Here is a 12,847-nt window from a genome sequence, read left to right as displayed (position 1 = left end):
CACATGTTTATCTTGATATTTTGTTTTCCAAAAGAAAATTTTCCTCTAGCAGCAGACACGGATAAAAAAAGGAAAAAAGGGAAAAAAGAGAAAAGAAGTAATAGGAAGGGGAAAAAAAGTGGAGACTGTTGAGAAACTGAACCAAAACCAGAACTCCTGAAAAAGCAGTCAACAACAAACATACTCCTCCTCATCCTATGACACAGTTTATACTGTCAGCATTAAGCCCTTCTCAGTTGAGAGTTTCTCGGTGGCAGACTGGTGAGAAACCAGTATAGTGTACTTTAAGAGCACCAGAATGTGCAGCAGTCAGAACATCACCAAGATTATTTCAGAAGGCACTCTTGACACCAATGCCAAAAAACAGATGCCTATAACAGGTGAAAAGGACTAATTCAGAAAAATTTCCTTTCAATTTATCATCAGAACTGTGAACAAGGACTATCAGAGAAGTAAAAGTAGCCTTCTGTTTGTTCATTGCGACACCATTGGTGTTACATGAAGTGTCATTTCAAGTAAACAATGAAAGTAGTGGAGGCTATGCTTCTCTGAATCAAGCTATTCTGACAAAACTGAAAACAGTTTTTAGAACTAATGATAAACTTCCTTTGATTCTGTCTTAGAGCACATGCATGTCCAAACAGATAAGGTGTGAAAGCTCAAAAAGAGGAGAAAGTTTATGATCAGTAGTCTTTCTGTTTTACATAGGGCTCACATGCTGATTACACATTACACTGATACAAATATTTTTAAATTGGCTTTGGACAATAACCATTTCAGAGCACCTTCAGCCTCCTAAGCACTATGTGTCTGTTACTGATAGGTACAAATGAATTCAAGTTTGACACATTAACATTGAGTAAACTAAGATCAGGATAGTCCAATTAGAAATACTGAATTAAAATAATCCATTTATTATCTAACAGAGCCTTGAATTTTTGCATCCATGCTGATTTACTCTACATACAACAGTACTAATACATACAGTGGCAATCAATATTGCTGCTGAGCTTGACTCTCCCCAAAATCTGCACTCTGCATGTTTCTTACCCCATGCCTTGGGCTGAAAACCGCCCCGCTCCTCTCCCTCTGCCACGTCCAAACCCTAGGAGAGAAAACACCATTTAACAGCAAAAGCAGAGAAGGAGCCAATCACTAGTCTGTCACATAAGAAAATACCATGATTGAAGAGAAAACCACTGTGATTAGTTAATTATATATTCTCACAGGAGAACATCTCCCTAACATATGCAATCCTGGGCAACCTGGTCTAGTGTTTGGTCTAGCAGTAGGCAACTCTACCCATGGCAGGGTTGTTGGAAGTAGATCATCTTTGAGGTCTCCTCCAACCCAAGCCATCCTATTATTCAATTAAGTCACATTTTACTGAATTTTTCAGCAGGACTTGCAATTTTTTTTTGCTAGCTTTTCTGTGGCTAGAGAAGTAGCACAAAATTCTAACAATAGGACTTACCTAAAGCCTCATTCCCAAAGGAGGCTGCTACTGCCAAGTCATTGGCAATGTTTCAGTGTTCAAAAATTTGTTTCTACTTTCTCACTCTTGCTTTAGAGGCTCTACAATCACAGCCCCCATGCATGCTCAGAACTCTCCAAAATTCCCTGTCACTTCCTGCCTGTGAGACAAGGGTGGAGGAAAGAGGGAACACACAAGGGGAGGACTGCTTCAACAGAGGTCATCCCTACTTGTGACCCCAAGCTCTACTCCATTCCCTGCACTCAGTGTTTTGCAAATACAGCCACAGATTAACCACAAAACAACCGACAAAATAGTTGGTTCACTGTTGAATAAGTTTTCTGAATCAGATCCCTTCTTGCTAACTGCCAGAGAACTAGTCATCTTCACATTTGGATAATTCACCAAAAATCAGGTAAACAGCTATCATGATGCCTTCCTGCTTTTGTATGTTTTTTTGTTGTTGTTGGTTGGTTGGCTTGGCTTTTCTTTTTTGGCTTTGCAATCTTCAAATGCAATAGGAAATAATCAGCACCAATTCCTCTCTGCAGTGATGTCAGTTTACGCTGCATAAAGAGCAGAACTAGTGGTACTCTAAAAAGACCAATATGTGTTTTCCAGCATAATGGACAATGTTTCCAAAAAGTTATTTTTTTCTTGTGGTAATTCACATTTTGCTATTCTTCGATGGGTATTTTTAGTCTCCCACCAAAGAGAACAAATGACATGGCACTAGCTCATTGCATCTTCCACTGTGATTGATGGAACAGATTTTCTTACAATCATTCAGCATACTGAGCAAAAAGCAAATAATGACATTAGGGAAAGAATAAAGTTACTGCCCTGTCTCATGCAAACACTCATAAAATTTCTTGGCATTTCTTTCCACTTGTACCTGCAAGGAACAGCCCAAAATAAAGTCAATGTAACTTACTTATTTCTGTTCCAGGAAGCTAGGACTCAGGACCTATGCTTAAAGGTGATTCCAACTAACACTCCTACTATTAATCTTATCCAACATCATAATTTTAAATGAACTATTTAAAATATTCTCCAGTTCTCTTTCAGTTTTTACTCTGTGAATACTGTTAGTTCTTTTCCTCCTTTCCAGAACACCTCCCTCAGTCAGCTAGGTTCACTCTGGCTATAACTTGTTTTCATTTAAATTCTCCAGCATTCATTCCAGAAGAGAAACAGGTGTTGAGTTTTTCTGTCTCCAGTAAAACGTACTGGGAGTTCAAAACTTCTACAACCAGAAAATCAGCTCTGGTATCTCCCCTCCACGGAAACAATGGTTCATACACTTCATTCAGAATGCTTCTTCTCCTAACCACATGCACACTGCTGGGAAGCACAAGATAAATATTTATCCATTAATTCTGCCTATTTTGTAGAACACAGCTTAGATTTCTGAACTTAGAAGTAAGTTCTTCCCCAAAAACACAAGCTCCACCTCAAAACTAAGATTTCCATGCTGAATGGTTTGAATTAGACAAAGAAGCATCAAGGTTGAAAAAGAGGCTGAGAAGAATAAAAGAAGAATAAAAGAATAGCTGAAAGGAGAATACACAGACTGGAAGAGCAAGTAATACCCCAAAGATCTGCTCATCTTACACTACGTAGCAGCTGGAAAGCCCAAGCCTCTGTTCTGGAAATGCAGAGCAAGCCAGCCACAAGAAGATGAGGAGATAAAGGCCTACCACTTATGAACAGGTAACAAGGCGGATGTCTTCTATTCTGGGTATTCCATGCTACAGAAATAAACACTGAGGTTTATCTGTAGAAATTCAAATAACTTTTCTTATTAATCATCATAAAGCTAGAAGCACTGGCACAGTTTTACGTACTGTATGTGCTCTAGTAACCATTTGGAGAAGCAAATGGGAAAAACTTCCAATTCCACACATAACATGAAGAGAAATAAGTGACCTATGTTAAAACAAGGAAAAAAAAAAAAAGAAACTACAGGAACGGAACACAGAAACACTATTTAGAAACACAAGGAGCTCCATAGCCAATGCAAGCTAACTACAGAAAAACTAAAACTTCAGACTGTGACCTCCAGAAGGTCTACTCTGCATTCATGTTTCAGAAAAAAAAAAAAAAGAAAAAAAAAAAGCAATATTCTTGGTAGTTTTGGCAAAGAAAATTCAAAATGTGTTCTATATGTCCTGTGACAACTGTACAAAGCCCTTAGACATGCAGTTCTGGTTACAGAAGCTCACCTTCTTCCAGAGAAAATCTTTTTTTTTTTTTTTGTAAAGAGAGAGATTATGTACACAGGCTGGACTGGTCTGATATTTACAAAACTGGCCAGCCGCTCTACTTTTTTTTTTTTAATATATATATATGTATATATATCTCCAGGAAAATTTTTAAAAGTTTGAAAGGTTCTTCCACAGTCCAAAATTAAAACCTCATGCTTTTCCCTTTCACTTTTATTTCTGTTTTCCTAGAAGGAACTCACTGTTGGTTTTCTCAAAGAACGACAAGGAAGATTTAGAAATAGCAGTAAAAATGACAAATTCACTCTCACTTTACAAATGAGAAAAATGACCACATACTATTTCTATGCTGAATGAAGATCACAAGTTCATCTACCTGCTATCCTGTTATCAACTACTGGCAGTGAGAGTTCTGTGGAAGCATGCAAGAACTGAAATCACAGCATAATCCCCCTGGACATTCTCCTGGTCTTCAACTATTAGTTGCTCAAAGGCTTCATGAGCCAGATGATCTACATAATTCACAGCCCTTGTAGGGTTTTGGGGGTTGTATTTTTTCTGTTGGTGGTCTTGTTTCTTCACTATGGATCTTTTTTAGGATGATTTTGTCAAGAGCCTGCAAATGTTACAGATTCTAGAAACTTACGTTCCTCGGGTTAATTACCTATAAGAATATCACTTCCATATGCTCATTTTGAACTTGTAACATAATAATTTACTATCCTCTCATTCTCATACTCACATGAATTGACTGATCAATTGATTTTCTCATAGAAAATTTCCTGCAGAAATTTTACAAATCCTCATCATACAATCATTTAGCCCTCTGTTTTCCAGGCTGCAAAGCCCTACTCTGCCTGTTCCTCACAGCCCATAAAGGCCATCTTCCCAGTACCTTTCCAAGTCTTCTGCAGTTCTACCACTCCTATTTCAGTGTGGGGTAGGGGACAGTGGGAGGACCAGATACAAATTTAAAACTGAAGACATAGGAATAGCACAAAACAGCTATAAAAAAAAAAAACCCACAAACACTGTGTCTGTAAAATCTGTCAGTTTATAAACAGCACTACAGCTGATTAAAATACAAATAAGTAAACATTTCTAGAACTGACAGTCCTGAAGTTGCAATCGTCTCTCTTCCTAATTCCTTCAGGAGATTCTATTCCAGACAGTTACAAATCCTTCAACAACTAACACAGAAATACAATTATTATCAATCAGTATTACAGTGATTTTTTTTTTTTTAACCGCTAAATTAAACTGATTGAAGAAATTCAGTTCTGAAAAGAAACAAAATGGGAAGGCCACCTTAAAAACACGAGCTCCTTGACTTTTTTCCCAATCAAGGTTTACAACCTGCTTAGCAAGCAAAGATTAGAAGCAGAGCAGTCCCAGCTGGGATGTGTCACAGAACACCTCCTGTGGTGCACTTGTGCTTTCTCTTCCTTGGTCAGTAACACCCACCTGAAATCCCTGATGTTGCGTATGCCAGCAACCAGCACTGTTTGTACACTGAGTACCTATTAGCCGACTAAGATGCAAGGAATGTCACACAGTCAGTAATGGAAAATCTACTGCATTAGGAAATAATGCCTATAGCACTAAGTTGAAATTCTCAGTTTGTTTTCTTCCCCCAGTGAACAGTACGCTGTCACCTCTGAGTTAATTCAATCTCTTCTGTTTTCAAAGCATGTCATTCCTTAACATTAGATTCTTCTACAATGAAGCAGTAATACAGTGGGCCAACAATCTTCCCCCTAGAAAGCAGCCAATAAGATAATTCCAGCCTGAGACAGTAGCTTAAAATAGAGAAAGAGTGTGTTGCTCAGATATTAGCTGACCCCTACGATGCCTGCACTCCTACACACTGAATGAAAAGCATCTAAAAAAGGGACCTGCAATGATTACCAACAGTCTATTTACTTTCAGCAGAAATACTTTACCCCTACATTTCCCTATTTTGTCTAATAGTGAAAAAAACAGCAAGGACCTTTTATTTAAAATAAAACCTACTCTTACTGAAAGTCACACATCACTGAAATATTGAAAAGTAAATTATATAGCTTTACATAATTCCCTGCAGATTTTGAGGGGTCGCATTATAAAATGAAACTGGCTATTTCTACTCTAAAATACACATACTTGTAATACAACAATCAGGAAGTCATTCACAGGGTTTATTACAGACAGTTGAAAAGACTTAATCGAGGCACTTTGCTCACATTAATGCAGAATACGAAATATTTGGTAAAGAGATACAGAAATACTGTATACACTAACCCAGATACAGAAACTGGATAAAGTTCTTCCCATTTTTTCAGTCAGGTAAATCAGTTTGATACCAATGATTAAAAGCCTTGGCTTGAAACATGATATTCACCCAGAGAGTGAGTTAGTGCTGACAACAAATGCAATGCATTGTTCACATGGTTACAAATAAAGATACTGAAGACTGAACTTAAAATTAACCTCTGAATTTCATCCCCAAAATTTAATTTTAAAAGTCCTATGTTTATATTTACAACATGCATAAATAATTACTTTACACTAAAAACTAAAGCATTTGAATTCCATCTGTAAACAGTGAATTATACCACAATTTCCTCAGCAAAGCTACTCTGTGAACATGTTACTTCTTATCAGCTGATTGACATGCACAATAGAGTAATTCTCACAACCCTCTGGAAGCTATCTATCTTTACACCCTTCCATTCCTTCAGGATATAGATTTGGAAACAATGAAGTTTGATGTTCCAGTCACTGAATGCCTCGTTACTGGATATTCCAAATAAGACTGTCTTTGGTAGGTAGAAATTATCTTTTTCCCTGCAAGTCAGACATTATTAAGCTATTAGCTCTGCTGTGCACTCCATCAGTGTAACTTCTTTATTACCCATTTTCCCCATGCAAGCTGTACCATTCCCACGTATCCAGTTCCATTCCTTTTGCTCTAAGAAAAATATGCTTCTTTCCACTAGATCAAAAGAAAATCTAAACCAACTGTGCATCTTGTTTCCACGTCAAACAAAGACGTCTGTCCTATCTCTTCCAGAGAATACAATTAGAGTTGTAGCTATGAGTCCACAGTACTGTGTCTTTCCATACTTCTGTTCAACACTCCCGTGCTAATTCTATTTTTCTTTTTTTTTCTTTTTTTCTTTTTTTTTAAATAACAAAAAACCTCTAAAGTTACTAGTGCTCTCCTACTGGGTATTGAAAACAGAAGGCAAACCTGGCAACAGGATCCACTAAAACAAAATGGCACAAGAACACATCAAATCCCTCCACAAGAGTTCTACAGAAGAAATCTTGCACTCTCCTGCTGCCAAGGTACATCTTGAGGAGTCCATTACACTCCCACACACAGGAGGCTGTCGCGATTCAATTTGGAGAAGAGCTCTCCATAGCTGGAGGACACAAAAAAATGCCATGAAGGTGATGCGCTGATACTCTTAAGCCATTATGACACCAAACAATGGTCTCATAGTGGTTAGGAATGAGAAACAATGGTTAGGGGGTGAGAGTATCTAAATTAAAGATGCCTGAGGTGCTAATGGATTCAAAGGAAAACCAACAAATGCTTAAAAATAAGCTTTTAATCAAATAAATGAGGGAGTTTCATTTCAGGAAATGAAATCAGTGCCAGTCCCACACCAACGCCACCATCTCACCTCTCCCACGGCCACGTTTCCCACGGTCTGAAGGCCTGTCTCCTTGACTGTTGTCCACTCCATTTTCTTCAGCTCTAACTGTGGAAAGATGACAACTTAAGAAAAAGTTTAGGGACTTATACATGAAACAACACAGTCACCTGCTTAACTTGAACCCAAAAAGATTGTCAGAGCACTACGGTCAAGATACCTCAGTCATCCCTCTCCTTTTTGCAGGCCTAGATACGGGCAAGTTGCTCACTTTAAGGTGGACAACTAGGAAGCAAAATATCTTTTAAAAGGGTTATGCCTTCTTGCAGACACAGCACTTGTTTTTTAAACCCTGGTCTCAAATCTATATAGAGGCAAGAAATTACCCTGCCTCATACTTGACTTTCCTGATAATGTGCTGATTGGCAACAGCAGATGAGTAAGATAACCAATAACACCAACACTTCTCCTGTCATCCTGTCCTGTGCCCCATCTTCTGACTCCCTTACAGAGGTTGGAAATGACTGACTACCTACAGCACTGTTGAGAATTATGTACTACACAACAAATTCAAATAGCACCAACATAACCATTAAAGAATGTATGTAAAGGAGAGAGGATAATATCAAGATTTGGTAGTCATCTTTAGTTCATTTTTAGTACAGAAACAAGCAGTATATGGCCTTGCCAAGACATCTCTCTCCATACTTTCATTTTTCTACAAAGACTCACAATGCCTCCACTGACTGGTACAGTTATGAATATATTCCAGTTATGAGTTACAGAAGTTTGGCTAAAATTGTAAATATTTGTCCTGCTTCTAAGGGAAAAGGTGGGGTTTTTTGGTTGTGTTCTTTTCTATCCCCTTCATTTTCTACTCATTTATTAGTGTTACAATAAATATTTATGGCTATCTTAGGAGATACAGGTAGCTTAGATAATTTCTGATAAAACGTAAGAGAAAAAAGGTGATCTGTATATTCAGTGGTGATTTAATGAGATTCTGTGTAATTCAAAAAACTTCAGTTCTCTCTTGCACAGCATGCTATTGTATCTGCATAAACGTGAAATTTAAATGTTTCTGTTCGCGAAGTACTACTTCTGTTGTGGAAACTCACCTGCAGCTGGTTTATATGAGAAATATATGCAAGAGATTAATAATATTCCCAGCTTTTTCATTCCCCTTATGAGAAGATGAGAACATCTTCAGGTTTTCACACTCATAAAAGGAGATGGAGTCAAGCTAGATTTTTTTTTTCATTAAAAGAAACAAGAAAATGTATCAGCTGTGCAGCAACATATTTGCCTTCAGGCAGTCTTACAAAGACTCATTTCTAAAACTCACATGAAGAACAGCAAGTTGTAAAAGATCAATTAACCAAAAAGGTTTAAATTAAACTGAGCTGTCTCAAAAACAAAAGCAAAGACCATTCAAAAAAACCAAGTAGATAAATCAAGTATACTTGTCACATAAACAAGTTATGATCACATCAGCACTGCGCTTCAGCTCTGACAGACTTTGTTCCATTAAACATTCACTTTCCACCAGTTTCATCTGCAAGAAAGACATCCAAAGCTTTTAAAGTGAACCCCTATACGTACACTCTCGGCCACGGCTGCCTCCTCTTCCCCGTCTGTTGGAACTTCCCCGTCCACGACTTACTTCTCTGTCCCCTCGTTTTTCTCTGTTCTCTTTGTTTTCTGAACTTTCCTTTCCAAGGCTTTTCTTCTTTCCCCCTACAGTCTCCCAAGAAGTCTATTTAGATAGAATAGAATTAGATACAGAAGTCAAAAAGAAAGAGAAATCTCTGTCTATAATATCAACCCACACCTGTTCACTTCAAAGGAAAAAAAATAGGTATTTCTATAATAGCAGGTTAGTGATATGTACCAAGAACTACACTGATACAAAAGGAAAATCTAGTTCTATCCATGGAAAGAGGTGAGCAAGAAACAAATACTAGAATTTAAATGCAGGCTAAGAACTTCACAAAACACAAGTGTCCACAATAAGCCAAACCACCCGCTCTCACAGCCACAGCTCATCACAGAGAGCAGAAATCAATACTATGTCTAAACAAGAAAAAAGACTAAGGTCCAAACATCAGACCTTGGTTTTAATATAAAAATCCATCCTTAAAATAAATTCAGTGATAACATCAATTTCACATGAATGTAGGAGTTGAAAATAAAGCGACTAAGACACTTGCTAAAAACAATACAGTAATTTATGTACTATGCAATTGCATGGTTAGTCTACTGAGCAGAGTAAAAAAAAAAAAAAAAGTATCATTTGTAATGAATGAACAGTGAAGATGGCAAAACAATGAAGATGGCAAAAACTTCTTCTAAGAACTTATTGTCTAGATAGTTTTCATGAAGGAAATTTGCTTATGTAGATAAGTTGCCATTAGCTATGAAGTACTAGATAAAGCCCATGATCCCACATCAGGCAATTGCCAATCATATTTCTTATTTCTCTTCAATTCAGCTGACAAGCAGTTCTCACAAAGTAGACAGGGACCAGCTAATCCAACTTGCCTAGAATTAAGAAAACTAATGTTGCAAAGCAAGCAGGTAGCAAAACAGTTCACAAATAAAAAGTTTCAACATCCTGTATAAGACAACAAGTATTAGAACGGTCACACACAATCACAGAATGGTAAAGATTGGAAGGGACCTCAATGATCATGAATCTCCAGCTCCCCTGCCACGTGCAGGGCCACCAACCTCCACATTTATTATTAGACCAGGCTGCCCAGGGCTCCATTCAGTCTGGCCTTGAACACCTGCAGGGACAGGGCATCCACAACCTCTCTGGGCAGAGTTATTTTTTGCAGAAGTGTATGTGAGAAAAAAGGCTGAAATCACTACTCAATTTCATAACCAGTAAATATATCTAAAACTGCCATAAACCAACTGGTCAACAAGGTGAAACACAGATGCTGTAGATTAGAAGAACAAAACAAACAGCTTGATTGAGCAGCACTGTTGTTTGTGAAACAGAAATCTCAGCCTCCTCTAGTAACTACTGTATGAGGCCAGGCTCTTGTCAGTGGTGATTAGTGACAGGACAAGGAGCAATGGCCTAAAATTTAAACATGAGAAATTCTGTAAAGACATACAGAGTAACTTCTTTACTACAAGGGTGATGGAGCACTGCACTGACATCTGAAGAAGCAAATCAAGATGGGTCAGAATGCACTATTATTTCTCTAACAGTACAGTGCCAAAAGACTTTTAATCTTATTAAGAAATTTCCCAAACTGAATGGTTCTGCAAATCATATGTAAAAGTGGACTCTTTTTCATAAAGCTTTATATGGCATGAAAAAAATGACCACAATGGAGGCATCGGATTTCCACGCATTCCCACAAATAGAGATTTCTGATAATCACAATCCTTGGGGTTTGAAAAGTCTTTTATTACTATTTATACAAGGAAAAAATCAATATAATTTTAAAGAAATCTGAGAAGTTGGGAATGGTGTGGTCTCTGTGCACGGGTACACATCATGGACAATCGTGCTTTATTAGAAGTTAACTATTATGATTACATTTAGCTGAGGATGCTTCATGCAACCCAAATTACAGCTGTAAATTTTACCCTTGGAAATATATAGAGCAAGTTCCCTCTTGCTCATCTTGTCCCCTTAAACTACCTTAAAAAGCCTCAGCAACTAAAATGTAGTTGGGCATAAAATGGTTTTTGCTCCTGTAGGAAATTAAATGCCTTAGGCAAAGAAACATGCCATTATCTACTCTCCCTCTGTACATCCAAAGCCAGACAATCACAACCATTCCAAGCAAAAAGTTTTTACTACAACAGAGTACAAAGCTTTAAGGATCGCAGTTTAAAAAAAAAAAAATACAGTCTGGCAGTATATCAAAGAATTTATAAATAGACACTATCACTCCTTGCTCTTCTAATTCCTCAAACTGTGTAGATACATCTACTGAATGAAGTAAAAAAATAATACAGTGCACTAAACAAATCAAAGTTCAAAACAGATTTGGCAATTTTACTCAGAACAAGAAGTACCTCTGCTTCCAACATTATATTACAGTGCAACTATTCTGGAGTACAATGGCTCTGCAACAAACCATTTCAAGCTTGAGGTCCATAATTCCACAAGGAATAATAAATGACTTCACACACTGATCTAGAGCTTGCTAATTAATATCTTTTCAACCTTCCTCACCGAGCTCTCTGTATTTCTTTGTGAGCTGCATTTCTTCTATGGAGAGCAATGTGTTCAGAGGGACTTTGTTCAGAAATGAAGATACTGTATCCTACTGATAAATGAACTCAGAATGTTTATCCTATATCATCATCACTTATAACAATTTGCTAGGTAAGAAAGCATTTAACTTTTTTCTTTTTTTTTTCCCCCCCCCCAATCAAAAAACTATTTTCAACTAGAATATTATATATTCAAGAGATGACAGAAAGGACAACACATTACTGAGATTGGTATAATCAAGGTGAGGTGGTCTCTTTTACTATCAGCTTACTCACACACTCAGCATTACACACTGCAGTGCATTACATGACTTCAACTCCTACAAATGAAAGAGGATAGAATAGAAAGATCCCTTGGTTAGAATGTTTTGTGACTTAGATCTGAGGTGCACAAAGTAAAGCTTCCTCACAAGCAATAAGCACACCCTGGTAAGTCACAGGAAGTAGTCAACATTCAACATTAGGGAAGTTCAGATTTCTTTCCTGATTTTCATGATAGTAAACTGGATTTTATTTCAGATAAATCTAAAGAAGCCCCTCCAGCAAAATCTTCAAGCAGTTTTGTGAAAACCTCCTGTTGCCATGCAACAGTATGTGACATGGTTGCCACACATAGCTCAGATTCCTCTTTCTGTTTCCCGATGAAGTCAGGCAGATGAGCAACACAGTAACAAAAGAATTACTTGCTGTATCCTCTCCTACTATTATTAGCTTTCTACTCATCTTTCAGATAGAGACTGGAAACCCACAATGCATTCCAGCAAAAATTACAGGTCTTCAAGTACCTCCCTATCCTTTGAGGTTTACAGAGGTTGTGGCAAACAGTACCAAGTCTCACGTCCCACAGTTGCGGAGGTGCTTCAAACAGGCCCACATAAAACAAAAACACGTTCCAAAGAACACAGATACACCTAAATATAAGATGGAAGACTGCAGGACAAAAGTAGAAAATCCATGACTTTTTCAAGGTTCAGCCCACACTGAAGTATGCACAAGACAAAAGCAGCTTTGGGCCTCCTCATTTCTTTCAGAGAAACTTCAGTGGAGACATAAATTTAAAGCTTCTAAATAGGACTTTCCCAATACTTATCTCAAAGTAGAAAAGTACAGCAAGCAAAAAGATTAGTTGAATACTGAAGTAAAACCTTACCGTGTCTGAACTTCCTTCCAGCAGTATGTTGATTGCTCTGTTCACATCCCCATTACAATCATGTAGTGCCACTATGCACTCATCCTGGTTTTTCCCCGTCACTTCCATAAGCTGG

The 12,847-nt window shown here is 37.6% G+C and overlaps 1 protein-coding gene across 7 annotated transcripts in view; it reads right to left on the bottom strand.

The window, feature by feature from the left end:
* Positions 1–12,847, bottom strand: part of UBAP2 (ubiquitin associated protein 2) — a 127,106-nt gene that overhangs the window by 84,834 nt on the left and 29,425 nt on the right. For all 7 annotated transcript variants that reach the window (XM_052670645.1, XM_052670646.1, XM_052670640.1 and 4 more), the window contains exons 4-7: positions 12,733–12,843; positions 8,943–9,096; positions 7,371–7,448; positions 1,051–1,105 (exon numbers count right to left, since the gene is read on the bottom strand). In XM_052670645.1, the coding sequence (XP_052526605.1) occupies positions 1,051–1,105; positions 7,371–7,448; positions 8,943–9,096; positions 12,733–12,843 (398 nt within the window). The remainder of the gene's footprint in view (positions 1–1,050; positions 1,106–7,370; positions 7,449–8,942; positions 9,097–12,732; positions 12,844–12,847) is intronic.

The sequence above is a fragment of the Tympanuchus pallidicinctus genome, unplaced genomic scaffold, assembly GCF_026119805.1.
Source record: "Tympanuchus pallidicinctus isolate F22 unplaced genomic scaffold, pur_lepc_1.0 scaffold9, whole genome shotgun sequence".
NCBI classification, from domain to species: domain Eukaryota; kingdom Metazoa; phylum Chordata; class Aves; order Galliformes; family Phasianidae; genus Tympanuchus; species Tympanuchus pallidicinctus.
This window is presented reverse-complemented; position numbering and strand designations above follow the sequence as displayed.